The sequence below is a fragment of the Zootoca vivipara genome, chromosome 3, assembly GCF_963506605.1.
Source record: "Zootoca vivipara chromosome 3, rZooViv1.1, whole genome shotgun sequence".
NCBI classification, from domain to species: domain Eukaryota; kingdom Metazoa; phylum Chordata; class Lepidosauria; order Squamata; family Lacertidae; genus Zootoca; species Zootoca vivipara.
Genome location: NC_083278.1, coordinates 81,182,526 through 81,199,226, shown reverse-complemented (window position 1 = coordinate 81,199,226; position 16,701 = coordinate 81,182,526). Strand labels below are relative to the sequence as shown.

At 41.1% G+C, this 16,701-nt stretch overlaps 1 protein-coding gene across 7 annotated transcripts in view; it reads right to left on the bottom strand.

Annotated features, from left to right (window-relative positions):
* LTBP1 (latent transforming growth factor beta binding protein 1) overlaps positions 1-16,701 on the bottom strand; it is a 199,293-nt gene that overhangs the window by 56,409 nt on the left and 126,183 nt on the right. For 5 of the 7 annotated variants that reach the window (XM_035108252.2, XM_035108243.2, XM_035108245.2 and 2 more), the window contains 4 exons: positions 13,271-13,369; positions 4,919-5,044; positions 3,295-3,420; positions 1,805-1,924 (listed from right to left, as the gene is read on the bottom strand). In XM_035108252.2, the coding sequence (XP_034964143.2) occupies positions 1,805-1,924; positions 3,295-3,420; positions 4,919-5,044; positions 13,271-13,369 (471 nt within the window). The remainder of the gene's footprint in view (positions 1-1,804; positions 1,925-3,294; positions 3,421-4,918; positions 5,045-13,270; positions 13,370-16,701) is intronic. The other 2 variants (XM_035108244.2, XM_035108248.2) reach the window with 1 other exon arrangement.

Sequence of the window (16,701 nt, the reverse complement as noted above, 5' to 3'; positions counted from 1 at the left end):
TCCCAGGATTGTAGGCTAACCCAGCAAAACTAAAGGTGTCTAATATGGGTGACCACTTCCCATCGGCCTCTTCTCACAAGGAGAATGGTTTGTTACCCATCAGGCATAGACTTGACTTCAGTGGTACCAAGGGGACATTACAGCTGGCAAATCCAGCCACTCTCCCCAAGATTCTTGTAGGAAACCAGCTCCACTCTGATCGTATTGATGGATTATTATTCTCAATTGTTTTATTGATGTTGTCTTTCAATCAAGCCATGGCCTTTTTGATCCCATTTATTCAGGACTCTGCTCCTTTCTTCCTTTCACTGCAAATTCTGTTGCGAAAAATATACATAATTTTCACACCCTTGACACTTATGAGCACCAAATTGCGAAATCTAGATCTAAAGCGATCTTTCATTTTTTAAAAAATGAACATAAACCCAGTAATTCTTATATTAGCAAAAGCTGAAGCTGAGAGACTGCAGAAGAATATGCTAGCTTAAAAAAGGCATATTCTGATCGAAGGTGACAGGTATGAAAACAGAGTACAAAGACACTGATGATTAAGTAGGAGTAACTGAATATCATTTTAATTTATGAATGAATTTATGTTGATTTTTCTTTTTTAACTCAAGGGGATATTCAGGCCAAAACCTAACTCCACATGCACTGTAAGTTAGACGTGCTGGGACGTTTTGTTCTATAAAACGGTGGATTTTTGCCAATATTTTATTCCAAACCGCAAGTGGATTCCTTTGTAACAAGTGAAGTGATGAACTTTATTGTCAATGGCAATTTTATAAATAATTTCAACAGAACAAATTTACAGATAAAGTAGATAGTGAGGTTTCCAACTTTAACAATTTCCATTTTTAAAATTGAAGCTCTTACGCTCCCCCCCCCATTGTTTCAGGAGGGAACCTTCTATTGCTAAAGTTTAGCAACAGTGTTGGTTTGCTGTCCATGCTGATTTTGCTAGGTCATTTGGAACAGTGGCACACAGTATGGGAACCAGCACTGTCCCCATCTGGTTTATTAATCACAGGAGTGTCAGTGAGGAGACACTAGCAGGCAATCTGATACTAGCAGACCCTTGTCTGTAAATACCCACTATTAAGAAAAAGCAGCTCCACATTTTACGCTGCAGATATATTTACCACAGTTGTTCCTGAAGCAAATATGTGAACTGTGAATTATTATTACTAAGTGATCATGACAACAAGACCACCAACCTTCAACAGGAATTCCCAGGGTGGTGAACAATTTATAATAAGACAGAGAATAAAATGTCAATAACTATACCAAATAACATTTATCCTGAACAACAACATTGTGACTAACAAGCAGCAGCAGCACAGAACATAACCATAAAGTGATAGCACAACCATCTCTTTAACCTCTGATGTCTAGGCAGAACGAACAGCTGGTGATGAATAGGCACCAATGAAGGGAATAGAAATATCCAACGGGAAGAAATTCCCATGATATATCTATAGCTTTAAAGTCTTGACACATGTACACAGGTGTTTACGGATGCATGCCTGGCATTCATTCACGTTTTGTACTTTTGCTGTGAAGAAACCCTTGGAAACACAATTTATCTGTAAAGATGAAGAGAGACAGTAGAGCGCAATGGAAGGATAGGGTAGGCTATGCATTCTCGCATCATCCGTCCTGAGACTACCATGTTAGTGTCCTCAAATTCATAAACATTGCTCTCTATGGCACAACTTCCTCGGATGGCTTTTCCAAAGGAATTAAGGAAACCACTAATAATGTCTGTGGATGATTATTCCAACATTTCAGAGTGCCAACCTACCTTCACACTGGCCTCTCCTGTTCATACGGAATCCAGTGTCACAAGCACATATGTATGAGCCAATGGTATTTATACAGCGTCCTTCCCCACAGGTGTGAGATCCAGAACATTCATCAACATCTAGAAACCAAAATGAATACAAAAGTTAAATATGTACTATAAATACACTAGTCTTCCTTTTATTTTTAAGAATACACACATTTACAGAGGATGAAAGTCAACATCATTCCAATATGATTGCTCAATCAGTGCAAGCATTCCTAGTTGCCAGCTGCAATCTTCTCCTTTCTCTTCCCCTTGCACACTATTCTAAGGGTGCTCCCAACTCTCCAGAAAGTCCTGTTGCACTAGTGGAATCCTTGCACAAGTTTCTGTTAGAGTTAGCTGAATCTGCCCAGAATTCTTATTCGTAGGGCCATGTAAATTGTTAATTTTATCACTCACAAGACTGGCTGCTTACTTGCATAAACAGCCTATTAGCTGGGGAGCTCACGGATCTTAGTTGCAACAACTACAACCTGTAAGGTCAATATTCTTGCTTTAGTAATTGCAGGTGTTACTAGGACCAAGATCCATGAGTTTATTTGCTTACTAACATTTACTGTGCTTCAGTCATGGCCCTGATCATGTAAGAGGGCCATTTGTCCAGCCACCTTCCAGCAGAGACTTTCTATTTGGGTGCCTTGCTACAATACCTCTAAGAATGCTCTATGGGACATAGGAAGCCGCCTTGTACCAGCTCAGTACTGTCTACAGCAGGATAGGCAACATGGGAGCCTCCAGATGTTGCTGGACTACAAATCCCATCACCCCCCAACCATCAGCCATAATATAAACTAAACTCTGATGCTGGTTGCCATGGTTTGAAAAGCAGTAGGCCTTACAGTAGGCCTGTACACTGAGTTCCTGAACAGCAGCCACAGACTGCTACCCATTTAATCTGTGGATACAAACCTGACAAAAGTTCTCCATGTAAGTGTATCTCCAGGAACAGTCACAGCAAATCACACAAACAATACCATGAATGTTCAAAATGGTCCTATGTTAACATTTGAAAGAACTTCTTTAGTGTCACTTAGAAATGGTATTCACATTTGAGAGGAACCAATTACAGAGATGTTTGGGTTGCTAACGATCTATGTGAAATCTATTCTCATACATGGGAGAGAGAGAGAAAAAAACCTATCCTCCAAACATATTTTATGACTTCAGCTCTTACAGCAACATTATATTTTCAAGGAAGTAAAACTGCACAGATAAATATTTAGGAAGACAGAATGAGTAAATGACTTGCCCTCTGTAATGGTGGTCAATCTTTATTAAGAAATACTCTATGAACAAAAAGAGCAACCTAAGCATTAAGCACCCAGTCCAGTGCTTGTGTAAATCAATGTAAGTAGTTTTCCAATGACCTCAACAGATTTCAAACTCCAACTCTTAGCTATTAGCCCCAAGTATTAAGAGCTCGTTTCATAAAGCACAGTAGTTACCAACACAGTCTGTTCCTTGTTCACTGGCCATGAACCCTGCCTGGCAAATGCATAGGAAGCTTCCTTCTGTATTTTCACAACGCCCAAGGGAGCAGAGATGGGGAGCCTGAGTACATTCATTAATATCTGTTAAAGAAATAAAAAACAAAGATTGTACTCTGTCATGACCATCACTTCACTTCGCCCAATGTACACAAGACACTAAAATGAAAGACAGACTCTATTAGTACAGACAGATTTGTTTCCACGGAGGTGAACAATAAAGATTTGGTATAAAATTCTGATTCAAAAAGCAGACTTATTGGCTTAAAATTTCAGAGTATTACTTTATACCAGCTTTCAGAGTATTACTTTTCCTTGAAGGAAGGAACTATACTTACAAGTAAGTGTTCTTTCAGAAAGAACTTTATGTATATGGGAGTCAAATACTATATGCCAGCAGATTCTGGAACCTCTCAGAACCAGGGCTAGTGAAGGGTACTCCTTCTCTTTACACAGTTATAAAATGGGGCAGTAAAAAGAAGCCTAGCAGACATTCATTTGCTTGCAATACTTATCATAAAATTCCTTGCACTCCTGTTAGGATTCCAAAGCACAGTCTAGGAGGAGGTAAAATATAAAGACTCCTTGAAGCACCTCAGTTTTCCTAATTTACAAGCGCCATCCTTTGTACATGCAGGATAATATAGAACAGGTTGTGTCCCAAGATACATGTAGGGAGTGTACAGTTCAGGGATGGGGACCATGTGGTTTCTAGGCTGCATCAACAGAAGTATACTGTCCTGATCAAGGCAAGTAATAGTATCACTCTATGCTGCCTTGCTCAGACGACATCTGGAATACAGTGTCCAGTTTGGGGTGCCACAATTTAATAAGGATATTGACAAGTTGGGGCATATGCAGAAGAAGGAGACTAAGGTTATCAAGGGCCTGGAAAACAAGCCGCATGAGGGACAGTTGAAGGAGTTGGCTATGTTTAGCTTTGACAGTGAGAAGAGCCATCTTCAAATATCTCAAGGGCTGTCACATAGAAGAGAAAGCAAGCTTGTTTTCTCCTGCTTTAGAGGCTTGGGCCCAAATCAATAGCTTCAAGTTACAAGAAAGGAGATTACTGTAAGAAAGAAGAACTTTCTGACAGTAAGATCTGTTCAACAGTGGAATGGTCTCCCTCAGGAAGTGTGCACTCGCTGACTCTTTTTCCTTGCAGGTTTTTAAGCAGTGGTCAGATGGCACCTGTCACATATACTTCAGTGAAGATCCCTGCATTGCAGGGGGTTGGACTAAATGACCCTTGGGGTCCCTTCCAACTCTACAATTATATGATTCTATGTTTTTGGACTCCCATCAGCTCCAGTCAGTGTGGCCAATTGTCAGGGATGATGGCAGCTGTAGTCCAACAACATCTGAAGGGCCCCGTTTCCTCATACCTGGTACAGAAGAGCTGCAAAGTTCTATGAGAACAAGGGAGATCTTTTAAAAAATGTATTTTGACCAAGATTAAGAGCCAAGAAGAGAAGAAGCCATTCTTATTTACCATAGTTGCTTCCTACAAATGACAGGTTACATTTCTTCAAATCCTTCACCCACTGATCAGTTTAGCAAAGGCAAAGAAAAATTCCCATACCAGAACATTTTGTTTGTTGATCATTAAGCTTGTATCCATCATTGCAGAAACAGGTGTATCCCACAGGCAAATTAACACAATGTCCTGCTCCACAAATATCTGGGTTCACTGTACACTCGTTGATTTCTAAATAGAAAGAAAAACATACCTGGAGCAGGCCGTTTAAAACATTTGCGTAAGTCTACTACTATTCTCAATTTAAAAAGGAAGAAAAACCATTCAGAGTGGCTGGGGCAACTGAGTCAGATGGGTGGGGTGCAAATAATAAAATTATTATTCCAGCCGCTTGTTATCCAACCCAGTGGCTCAACAGTGGCTGTGGAGTAAGAATCCAGTACAGAGTTTCTATGAAACAATACTTAAAATAAACAGCCTGTCATGCCTCCTACAAAAGCTTGCCCTTCCGTTCCCTATATTGACATACAACTACCCAAATGCATCTGGAAATCAAGTGAAAGGAACTGGCCTGTAAACATGCAAGACATGTTTGATAGAGACCCAGGATGGCCTCTTAACTTCCTAACTCAATGTTAGATCCATATGAAACTGCAGCTCAAGGGTCTCCTCAGTGAATGGGTCAAGATGTGCTGTGTACACCATTTTCTTCTTTGGAATAGTTATGTGGAATTTGTAAGTGAACTGAAGCATGGTTTTAATCTTTATAGAAAAAAAGAAACTCCTGGTAGTTATTGTCAAATGTTGATGCACGTATTGTAAGCATCTTCCACCTTCTCATCTCAGGGTTAAGACTGGAGCGTGCCAAACCTTCAGGGCTTAAGGGTTGACATTCTGGATAAGTTGCTCCATGTTAAAAAGCCACACACATTCTCCCCCAAGTTTTATCAACCTAAACCTTCATATTAAAAGTTCCTAATGGTGCTGGTCCAGTTGCTTCCAGGGGCAAGCTTGACTTCATCCACAGGCTATTCTTTAGGCAATAGTTACTCCACAACTCCTGAAAGCTGAAGCAGAACTCATCCAGTTAAGGGGAGTAAGCCCTGACTCACCTCGGAAGAAAAGAACCAGTGACACTAGCAGGGACTTTGTCTACTAAAGCCTGAGAACATTTTGCTTGTGTCTGCTTGCACAACCAACCAATAGTTTAGACGCTAGGAAGTCAAACTTCCCTGCTGCAATGTGATTTGTGATTAAGAAGTGAAAGCACAAGAAGTGTCTCAATAAAACTCCATCTTCAAATTGGCAGGTATTTCCATGTAGCCACTATGGTGGATTCTGGGACATCAAGCAACTTTATCCACACTGACTTTGTGGTTTAGAATTCCATCCTTATCAACCCTATAACAAAAGCAGCAAAAAGGGACACAGATCTGTGGAGGTTGGGGACTGAACCCCCTTAATTTGCCTGAAGCCAGGCCCGGTAATTAAGTCAAAAGGATATGCAATGTTTGCTAATAATGCACACACTGTAGAAACATTTTTCATATGCACCACAGCATTTAGGTAGATAACCAAGGGCATAGGAAGTTCCATCCTTTACATTTTCTGTACAATGTCTGCCTCCAAAAATTGCCTTCTGTAACCTATTCAATACTGAAAGTGGCATCATATTTTATATATAAATATTTTTATTAAATGTAAACAAAACAAATTATCAGACAATGTAAGCAATTACTTCCCCCTTTATTCCCTCCCTCCCTCTCTCACCCTCCAAAGACTTCCCTCAGCTCCCCTCTCTGATTTGATTATACATACTATTATCTGCATGTTATAAAATCGTACATATCACCACCTTATCTATCATATGTTTTACTAATAAATTTGTGGATGTTTATTCAAAACATGCCAAGGAGTCCAAATCCTTCTGTTGTCTTCCAAATCATTTTGGCTTTCTTGGAGGCCTCCCACAGTCCCCATAATGGCTTTCTGTTCCTCTTTCAGATGGCCCAGTTACTCACTGTTCCCCCCCCCCAGCCCAACTTAATCCACTTTAGTTTCTAAGTTGTTAACCTTTTTACCCAACTTCCCAAACTGTTCCATAAATAAATCAGTAGATTTTTCCAAGTCAGGTTGCATTTGTTGCGCCAGACTTTTCATTGACTGGGCCATCTCTTTCCTAAATTCAATAAATTGCTGTGTGAGAAAGTCAGTGTAACCTGCTTTTTCTGTTGTTGTCTCTTCCTGTACACTTGAACAGTCTTCTCTCAATGGAGGCCTTCCTAGTAAGAGCTCCTGTATCATGTTTCCCTTTTTCCATATCTGCACTAGAGGACTTTCCCACAGCTGACATCTTTATTACGATCTGTTCAAGCCCCCACCTGCGTTTCCTAGTTCTGCCCAGAAATGAAAGTATTTTCCCACTCCCGAGCTGAACCATGATGTCTCCCCTTTACCCCTTTGGGCCCTTCCCCCCTCCATGCAAATCCTTGCAAAGAAACGAGAGAAAGAAAAGAAAAAGTAAAAAGACCAGAATAATAATATAAAAAGAGTGGATGCTACCAATCTGTTCCAATACCTCTATCACCCAGAGATTAGTTACCGTAGTTAGCACAGTCAAATCCTACTTATCAAAATTAACAGGCCCAATATCCAACAGGACAATTCAAACATAGAATATAACCAAAAAATGAACAAAACCAGCACAAACAATCAAAGCAAAATTATATACTTCTCTTCAGCAGTTCTTTCCCTTTCCAAGAAAGTGGCGATGAATGGAGAGTAGCCAACTTTTTAATTGTAATCCAATATGTTATAGTCCAATTCTTTAACTTGCAATCCAATATATTATATCCCAAATCTTCAATTTTTAAGCTTTAATAGGTATGCTTCCAAAGATGTCCGAAAGTATTAAAATGTTTTTTGCTGGCAGATAGTGTTGCAGTAAGGTTCCCTGGTCTCAGTCAGCACTTATCTTCCAATGCAACTCCAGCTATTGCAGGTTCTCTTTTCCTTCTGGGGGATTCCTCTCCCAGTATAAATAGAGAGTTCTCCTGTTTAGCCTCGGTTTGTGCCTCCAAGTTCCATGGTTTAGAATTTTAAAGCCTGTATTTCCAATCTCTTCACGCAAAAATCTTTTTGCCTTCTACTCTTCCAAATATCAAACTGTCAAATTATATCTCCACCAACTGCCATTGTATCTCCACCGAAGGGCAACCTGACACAACTGTAGCCCATATGTATCCAAAATAAAGAGTCTCTTAAAACTTCAAGTTGCTAAAAAGTCTCCATTAGCTGCTGCTTATACTCCTCTCCCATTCACAAAGAATTCTTTGCAGAGCCTGTCTGCAGAAATCAGAAGCTGACTTCCTTTTTGGCTTCCATTTTACCAAATTAATTAATTTGTGCCTAATTTCTTCTTTAGAGGTAAAAGTCAAAAAAAGAAACCTTTACTCAGAAGATCCACTGCTTTCGGCGATGGTACGTGGCTTCGGCTGTAGGGTGCGATGGAGCCATGAGCGGACTCAAGCCTCTTCCCCTCCTCCCTTGCAAAGACAGCGCCGGGGAGATCGGGGTTTTGGCGAGTTCCCAATGCTCTGCTGGACCCCTGGAGTCCCCACTTATCCGTGGGGAGTTTTTCCGGGGGGGGGGTGCACCTAGCCCTGGCGCTCACTCCCAGAGCCCTAACAGCCTGGACCTGTCGTCTTTTAGTCAGACGACACAGAGCGCACCGTGGCTTCCTATTAAAATGCACAGTCCAAGATGCTGAGAGAAGCTATGGTACTGAAATGAATACTGATTATACAATTTGCCCAGACAACTACCACAGAATATGAAATAGTGGGATCTGCAGTATATTTATTATTATTATTATTATTATTATTATTATTATTATTATTATTATTAACTTTTACTACAGTCCTTTTACTGATACACAGAATAGCACCTGTCATTTATCTCATCTGTCCTACAAAGCATTCTCTTATTTGGCCCAAAAGATCATCCAGCAAGCACATAGCTTAATGTGCTAGCTAACAATGTAATCCTGTCAAGAGAACAAGCTGGTCATCACAAACACTCTCTTCCAACAACACAAGAGACGACTCTACACATGGATATCACCAAATGGGCAGCATCGAAATCAGATTGATTATATTCTCTGCAGCCAAAGATGGAGAAGCTCTATACAGTCAGCAAAAACAAGACCTGGAGCTGACTGTAACTCAGATCATCAGCTTCTTATAGCAAAATTCCAGCTTAAACTGAAGAAAGTAGGAAAAACCACTGGGCCAGTAAGATACAATCTGAATCAAATCCCTTATGAATACACAGTGGAAGTGAGGAACAGGTTTAAGGATTTAGATTTGGTGGACAGAGTGCCTGAAGAACTATGGATGGAGGCTCGTAACATTATACAGGAGGCAGCAAAGAAAACCATCCCAAGGAAAAGGAAATGCAAGAAAGCAAAATGGCTGTCCAACGAGGCCTTAAAAATAGCGGAGGAGAGGAGGCAAGCAAAATGCAAGGGAGAAAGGGAAAGATACAGGAAACTGAATGCAGATTTCCAAAAAACAGCAAGGAGAGACAAGAGGGTCTTCGTAAATGAGCAATGCAAAGAAATAGAGGAAAACAATAGAATGGGGAAAACCAGAGATCTGTTCAATAAAATTGGAGACATGAAAGGAACATTTCGTACAAAGATTACCATAATCAAGGACAAAAGTGGTAAGGACCTAACAGAAGCAGAAGACATCAAGAAGAGGTGGCAAGAATACACAGAGGAGTTATACCAGAAAGATATGGAGGTCTCGTACACCCCAGGTAGTGTGGTTGCTGACCTTGAGCCAGACATCTTGGAGAGTGAAGTCAAATGGGCCTTAGAAAGCACTGCTAATAACAAGGCCAGTGGAAGTGATGATATTCCAGCTGAACTGTTTAAAATTTTAAAAGATGATGCTGTTAAGGTGCTACACCCAATATGCCAGCAAGTTTGGAAAACTCAGCAATGGCCAGAGGATTGGAGAAGATCAGTCTACATCCCAATTCCAAAGAAGGGCAGTGCCAAAGAATGCTCCAACTACCGCACAATTGCGCTCATTTCACAAGCTAGCAAGGTTATGCTTAAAATTCTACAAGGCAGGCTTAAGCAGTATGTGGACCGAGAACTCCCAGAAGTGCAAGCTGGATTTCGAAAAGGCAGAGGAACCAGAGACCAAATAGCAAACATGCGCTGGATTATGGAGAAAGCTAGAGAGTTCCAGAAAAACGTCTACTTCTGCTTCATTGACTATGCAAAAGCCTTTGACTGTGTCGACCACAGCAAACTATGGCAAGTTCTTAAAGAAATGGGAGTGCCTGATCACCTCATCTGTCTCCTGAGAAATCTCTATGTGGGACAAGAAGCTACAGTCAGAACTGGATATGGAACAACTGAGTGGTTCAAAATTGGGAAAGGAGTACGACAAGGTTGTATATTGTCTCCCTGCTTATTTAACTTATATGCAGAATTCATCATGCGAAAGGCTGGACTAGATGAATCCCAAGCCGGAATTAAGATTGCCGGAAGAAATATCAACAACCTTAGATATGCAGATGACACAACCTTGATGGCAGAAAGCGAGGAGGAATTAAAGAACCTTTTAATGAGGGTGAAAGAGGAGAGCGCAAAATATGGTCTGAAGCTCAACATCAAAAAAACCAAGATCATGGCCACTGGTCCCATCACCTCCTGGCAAATAGAAGGGGAAGAAATGGAGGCTGTGAGAGATTTCACCTTCTTGGGCTCCTTGATCACTGCAGATGGTGACAGCAGTCACGAAATTAAAAGACGCCTGCTTCTTGGGAGAAAAGCAATGACAAACCTAGACAGCATCTTAAAAAGCAGAGACATCACCTTGCCGACAAAGGTCCGTATAGTTAAAGCTATGGTTTTCCCAGTAGTGATGTATGGAAGTGAGAGCTGGACCATAAAGAAGGCTGATCGCCGAAGAATTGATGCTTTTGAATTATGGTGCTGGAGGAGACTCTTGAGAGTCCCGTGGACTGCAAGAAGATCAAACCTATCCATTCTTAAGGAAATCAGCCCTGAGTGCTCCCTGGAAGGACAGATCGTGAAGCTCAGGCTCCAATACTTTGGCCACCTCATGAGAAGAGAAGAATCCTTGGAAAAGACCCTGATGTTGGGAAAGATTGAGGGCACTAGGAGAAGGGGACGACAGAGGACGAGATGGTTGGACAGTGTTCTCGAAGCTACGAACATGAGTTTGACCAAACTGCGGGAGGCAGTACAAGACAGGAGTGCCTGGCGTGCTATGGTCCATGGGGTCACGAAGAGTCGGACACGACTAAACGACTAAACAACAACAACAATGTAATCTATTAACATAGCTGCCAAGTTATCCCTTTTTTAAAGGGATTTTCCCTTATGCTGAATAGGCTTCCTCGCGAGAAAAGGGAAAACTTGGCAGCTATGTCTATTAATAGCATATACATTTTTTTAAAAAAAAGAAAGCAACTGTTTATTAGGCAAACTTGGCCTCAAATGGTATACTGATGGATGTTGCAAAGATTCAACAAATATAGAGCATTCAGAGAGATAGAGATAAACACTGAATTTAGAAATTGCATGGTCTGCTGGAATATATCACTAAGTTTATAGCAAACTACACAGCTGGTAGTACTTAACTAAGAAAAACCCTTTGCAAAGATAAATTGAAGCCAGAGTATTAAAGAAAGTTCCAGAGCCTAGAGAATATAGAAATATCATCACTACTGTTGAAATTCTTTGATCCGCTGGAAAGGGTTGATCAAAATTTTCCTCACAGATGCTCTGGAGGAGAGACATTAATAAGATGCTATGCTACATGGCTGTACTGCATGCCACTCCTAAGAAACAAGTGTGCGCACTAGGGGTAGAAAACTTAACACTCGTCACTTTTAAACACAGAACTATGACAGAATTCCTGAATAAATGTAACAATCATAGAAAAAGAGGTGTGGTTCTCTTGTGGATCAGGAAATGGTTAAGTTTCAGGAAGCAGGGGGTAGGAATAAAGGAAAGTAGAAAGTGGAACCCTCCACTTGGAAACTGTGCTTTTTAACTTGTTCATAAAGAACCTAGATCTAGGAGTGAGCAATAAGATGACCAAGGTGATAATATGACAATAAGTTGTTCAGTGTTTTTGAAACAAACAAAAAAAGGGTTCTGAAGAACTCCAAAAGGGCCTTTCCAAACTTAGTGAATTGTCAGTAAAATGTCAAATGCAATTCAATGCAGAAAAGTGTAAAATGATGCATACTGGGGCAGGAGAAGAATCTTAATTTCTCATACATGCTCATGGGGCCGGAACAGGTGGTGGAGGATCAAGACCTTGGAGTCAATGAAGATGTTGACTCAGGGTGCAATAACTGTGAAAAAGGCAAATTCCATTAGGGATCATTAGGAAAGGAATTTTAAATAAAACTGCCAATCTCTTGGAGGTGAATCCTGGAAACCTGCTAGGCTTTTCCCACCTAGCCTAGAAAGGTGCGACCCTTTCTACAAAAGCTGAGGGAGTATGTTTCTCAAAGAATGACTTCCACACACAACCCATTTCTAGAACAGATTCTGGAAACGATCCCCAAATTATTATTTTTATTAGGCACCTTTAGAAATCAGTGCGATTTTCTCAAGCTTTCATTATGGAATATGGGTAAATCACAAGATCGCTCACCATGTCATGTCTGTGTCTTTTCATATGCTTTTTTTTTTTAAATGCATTTTTATTAAAGATTTTCTTGGTCTACAAAAGTATGTGCAATGTCTCTCTCTTTTTTCAAGTAACATTTTTTACAGATCAGTTTTTTACAGACATTAGGAAGAAAAGAGGGAGAGAGGTGGAGGGGGAGAGGTGAGTAGGGGTGAAGTCAGGGGGCGATGTTTCTACTTTACTTAATATACGAGGGGGTTTGTGTCAGTGTCACTTGTACAGGTTCTTTGCTATGCTTTTAAGGGGGATATGCGTTAATGCACTGCTTACAGAAAAAGGCATTTTAAGAGCTTTGGGGAGGCATATTTGCATAAAGGATGCGTCCTGAAATGTAATGTGCCTGTATGTGGAGCTGACCAGAAACTGCCCCCACATGTTGAACCATGGTATACAAACCTGCAAATACACTCTTGGGAGAGTGCAGGAAGCAGGTGGGTGGAATCCTTCAGACTCCTCTATTTTATATACACAACATAAGTCAACTGTGAACTGCATGCTGTCCATATGACCAGACTTGCTGAAAATAAACCACTTAACATACAATTCCACCTTCTTAAACTGAACATTCTTGGCCCTGAATTTTCCTGTGTTCTGCTGCTCTATTCTTCCTGTTTGATGCTCTAATAGCCCTCAGTTATTTGGGAGTATGCACCCATTTGTATGCACCCATTTCCCCAGCCATTTTTTGTGGGGAAAGCATGCATCATACCTGTAACTTGAGTCGGTGCTATTACTTGACTAGCACTTGAAGTAGACACATCTGGGCCAACTTCTACAGGCACAGGAGGAGAGGTTTTTTCAACTACTACTGTGCAAAAGAAAAGAGAAAATTATTTACATATGAGGAAGGCAAGTTTTAAAATAACGTGCATGGCTTAATGAACTAATAATTAATGGAAAACTGTAGTAAGGGTCTCTTTATATGTTTCTAGGTGGTGCATGTTACAGACTCCCATTGTGTATCTTCTAAAATCCTGAATTTTGAAGAAACTGCACATCTTCCTTTAGTTGCTAGTGCCTTTTGCTCCCCACAAAACATGCCCAGAGTGCATGTGTTATTATAAGGAGATGCACAATACTGTTATATGCTTTAGTCTTACCAAGCAGCAAACACATGAACATCTGCTAAATTACTCAAAATAATTTCTTATTTTGAACACTGACTAACAGTCTGACCTATTTGTTACTCTGGTGCATGTGAAAGAAATCTGGAACTGCGTAAAACTAATAAAGCAAGTATAGTGACGAAACTTCACTGCCTAAGCATCATTGAATGAGATGTTTGAAATACAAGAGGGATTTTGGTACCAATTTCGTAAAAATTGTTCCTAATTCAATTCACTTTTTCGTGCCTAAGTCTACCACATTCAGAGAGATGAAAAGGATTTCCAAATCATTATCCGTTTGAATTAAATCTATTTCTCTTACACTTCAACATATGTCCCTCCATAAAATTTTTGCACATAAAAATTCATGGGCACAATTAACCAAGCACAGCTGCTGTACAACCTCCATTGAGTTCAGTAGACTCATTAGTAATCCAAAGCTTCATGGGTTTCACAGGTTCATTGCTCACTGGCTAAGTAGAGAGTACTTTATCACACTGTGTTGCACACAGTGAACAGTTTTGCAGTCATTTCCCTTCTTAAGCCTGCTTCAGGCATAATGATAGAAGAGATAACATTGTAACCGTTGTAAGGAGATCAGGAGCATAGCATGGGATTGCATGCTCCTCCTCCCCTTTGCCAGAGCAAATTATCCCCCTCCCTTCCTTGGATATATATATATATATATATATATATATATATATATATATATATATATATATCCTTTCAGTAGCATACTCTCATGCCAGCTAATAAAAAAATAAAATCAATGAAAGAGACCAAAACAACAAATCACAACAAAAATACACAGCCCCCCAAAATAATAAAGTAATAAAGCACAGAAGCATCCCTGGAGCTAGGTAGAATCAAGTTCAGCTAATGTTTAACAAGGCCTGGAAGAAGAGAAAGGTCTTTGCCTAGCATTGGAAAGGTTTAGGAAAAGCCACTACCGTGTTTCTCCAAAAATAAGACACCGTCTTATATTTATTTTTCCTAAAAAAACACACACACAGTGGCTTATTTTCAGGGGATGTCTTATTTTTTTTATTAAGTATGGTACAGTTTAACCTACAAGGTTAAACTGCCTATCACTATGGCTTATTTTCGGGGTATGGCTTATTTTCGGGGTATGGCTTATTTTCGGAGAAGCACGGTAGTGAGCCTTCCCAGGGACTGCATTCCAAAAACAGCAGAAACATTCCTTCCATTGGTTGCAATCCATCTGAGTTCAGCAGATGGAGAGACCTAAGAAGATACTCTAATAATGAGTATCTTTCTATTCCTATTTGAGAAAAGGATGCCCCTTTAGGTCCCCATGTCCCGAGCAGGGGCGGATTTACAGCAGGACAGTGCAAGCAGTGCGGTCGCACCAGGGGCTGGCACTAAACTGAAATGCATCCAGATCTGGATTTGTATAGCAACCACCAACTCTAGCACATTGACCAGGAAGGGTAGATTGAAGGGTCTCACAACCTTTCTCTCTCACAAGGAAGCATGTTCTTGGACCCAGCTGACGAACCCTCACCTGCTATATGTTATAAGCCAAGGGAGTCAAGAAACAAGGAGACAGTCGGCAACACCCCACTAAGCACCTTTTACATAGCCTTGGGGTGTAACAACTAATATTCACCCAACAAAGCTGGGCAACAAGGTTTCCTGTGCACATTCATTGTTTGAAGGCAGAATCAGTGGCATCCAAATTAAAGCAAGTAAAAGTGAGCAGTGTTGAGGGAGGAACTGGCTGAGTCCAAATCCGAAGTGGTCTCATCTGATCTGTATCTCCCAGACTAATGTGTGGATTGGAACATAGTCCAGAATTCTGAATCAAACAATTCTGATTTAGTGGTCCTACTTTATTCCTTTCTTTAAACTGGTAACTACCATTAGCAACAGTCTGAAAGTGGGCAGCGGCTGCCTTATACAGTGAAAACTGTCTTACAAATACCACCTGAAAATCATAGGATATGATAACGTTCTGTTACAAGAATGGACACTGTACAGAAAAACATGTGGCTGTTCCATAGGTGTGTAGGAACAGCCATCTTTTTTGGAACTCAGTATCTATGAGAGTGATGTCATTCCAGAACATTCCATTCCACCAAGGAGGCATTTATTGTCGTATTTGCACTGTGCATGGCAAAAATAATTTATAGTCAAACCACATTTGGGTAGGTGGGATTGCTAAAGCCTGCCCCCTTTTTAATTCCCCCCCAAGTGTGTAAAGCTGAATGTACACAAGTTAAATGTGTGTAAGTTGTGAGTTAGCTGTATTGTTTCTTTGCTGCCTTCACCATCACAGAGCAGGCTTGAAGATAGATTGTTGCCTGTATTTCTTAAGCTTCATGCTATGTTCCCTGCCACTTTCTTCCAAGCCATTTCCCTAACTAGTAAATGGAGCTGGTAAACCAAGGAGCAAAAACAGGATCTGCTCAACAGGCAAGAGTGTGGGGGGAAAACACTTCCGCGCCTGCGTCGGAGGTGGAGTTGTGGGCATCACGACCTGAACACACGCGCAGGGGCTGAGAGCTCAGCCCCTGAGCGATTGGGGGTTCCCACCCGCATCATTCAAGGGCCAACCAATCCTGTCAGCTGGGGGGCATGTCCTGCTTCCTTTAAGCAGGCGAAGGGCGGGAACCCGCCTTCTTTCACCCCGCTCACCAGCTGCATTGTTCATCCGCCCGCCCACACTTTAGGCTAGCTTTGACCTTGCTATGGACCTTGGTTGGTCGCCTTGGTTGGCCAAGGGGCCTGGTAGGACTTTTTCCACTTGGGCTAGCCAAGGTTTTTTTCCCGCCTACCTCGTAGCAATTCGTCACAACTATTGGTCTTGGTGGTTAGGCATTGGAAATTGTGTTAGAGCTGAGGAGGGTAGGTAGCGCCATCACCTGCCCTGCAAATGGAGGAGTAGTCTGTTAAAGGATTCCGGGGGCGTGGTCTGGTCCGAAGCCTAGGGAGGTTAGGGCTGTAAGGCACGCCCCTAACAGTGATCACAGGAGGAGTTCCGGTTGATGTACATCACTGGGCTCCTTACTGG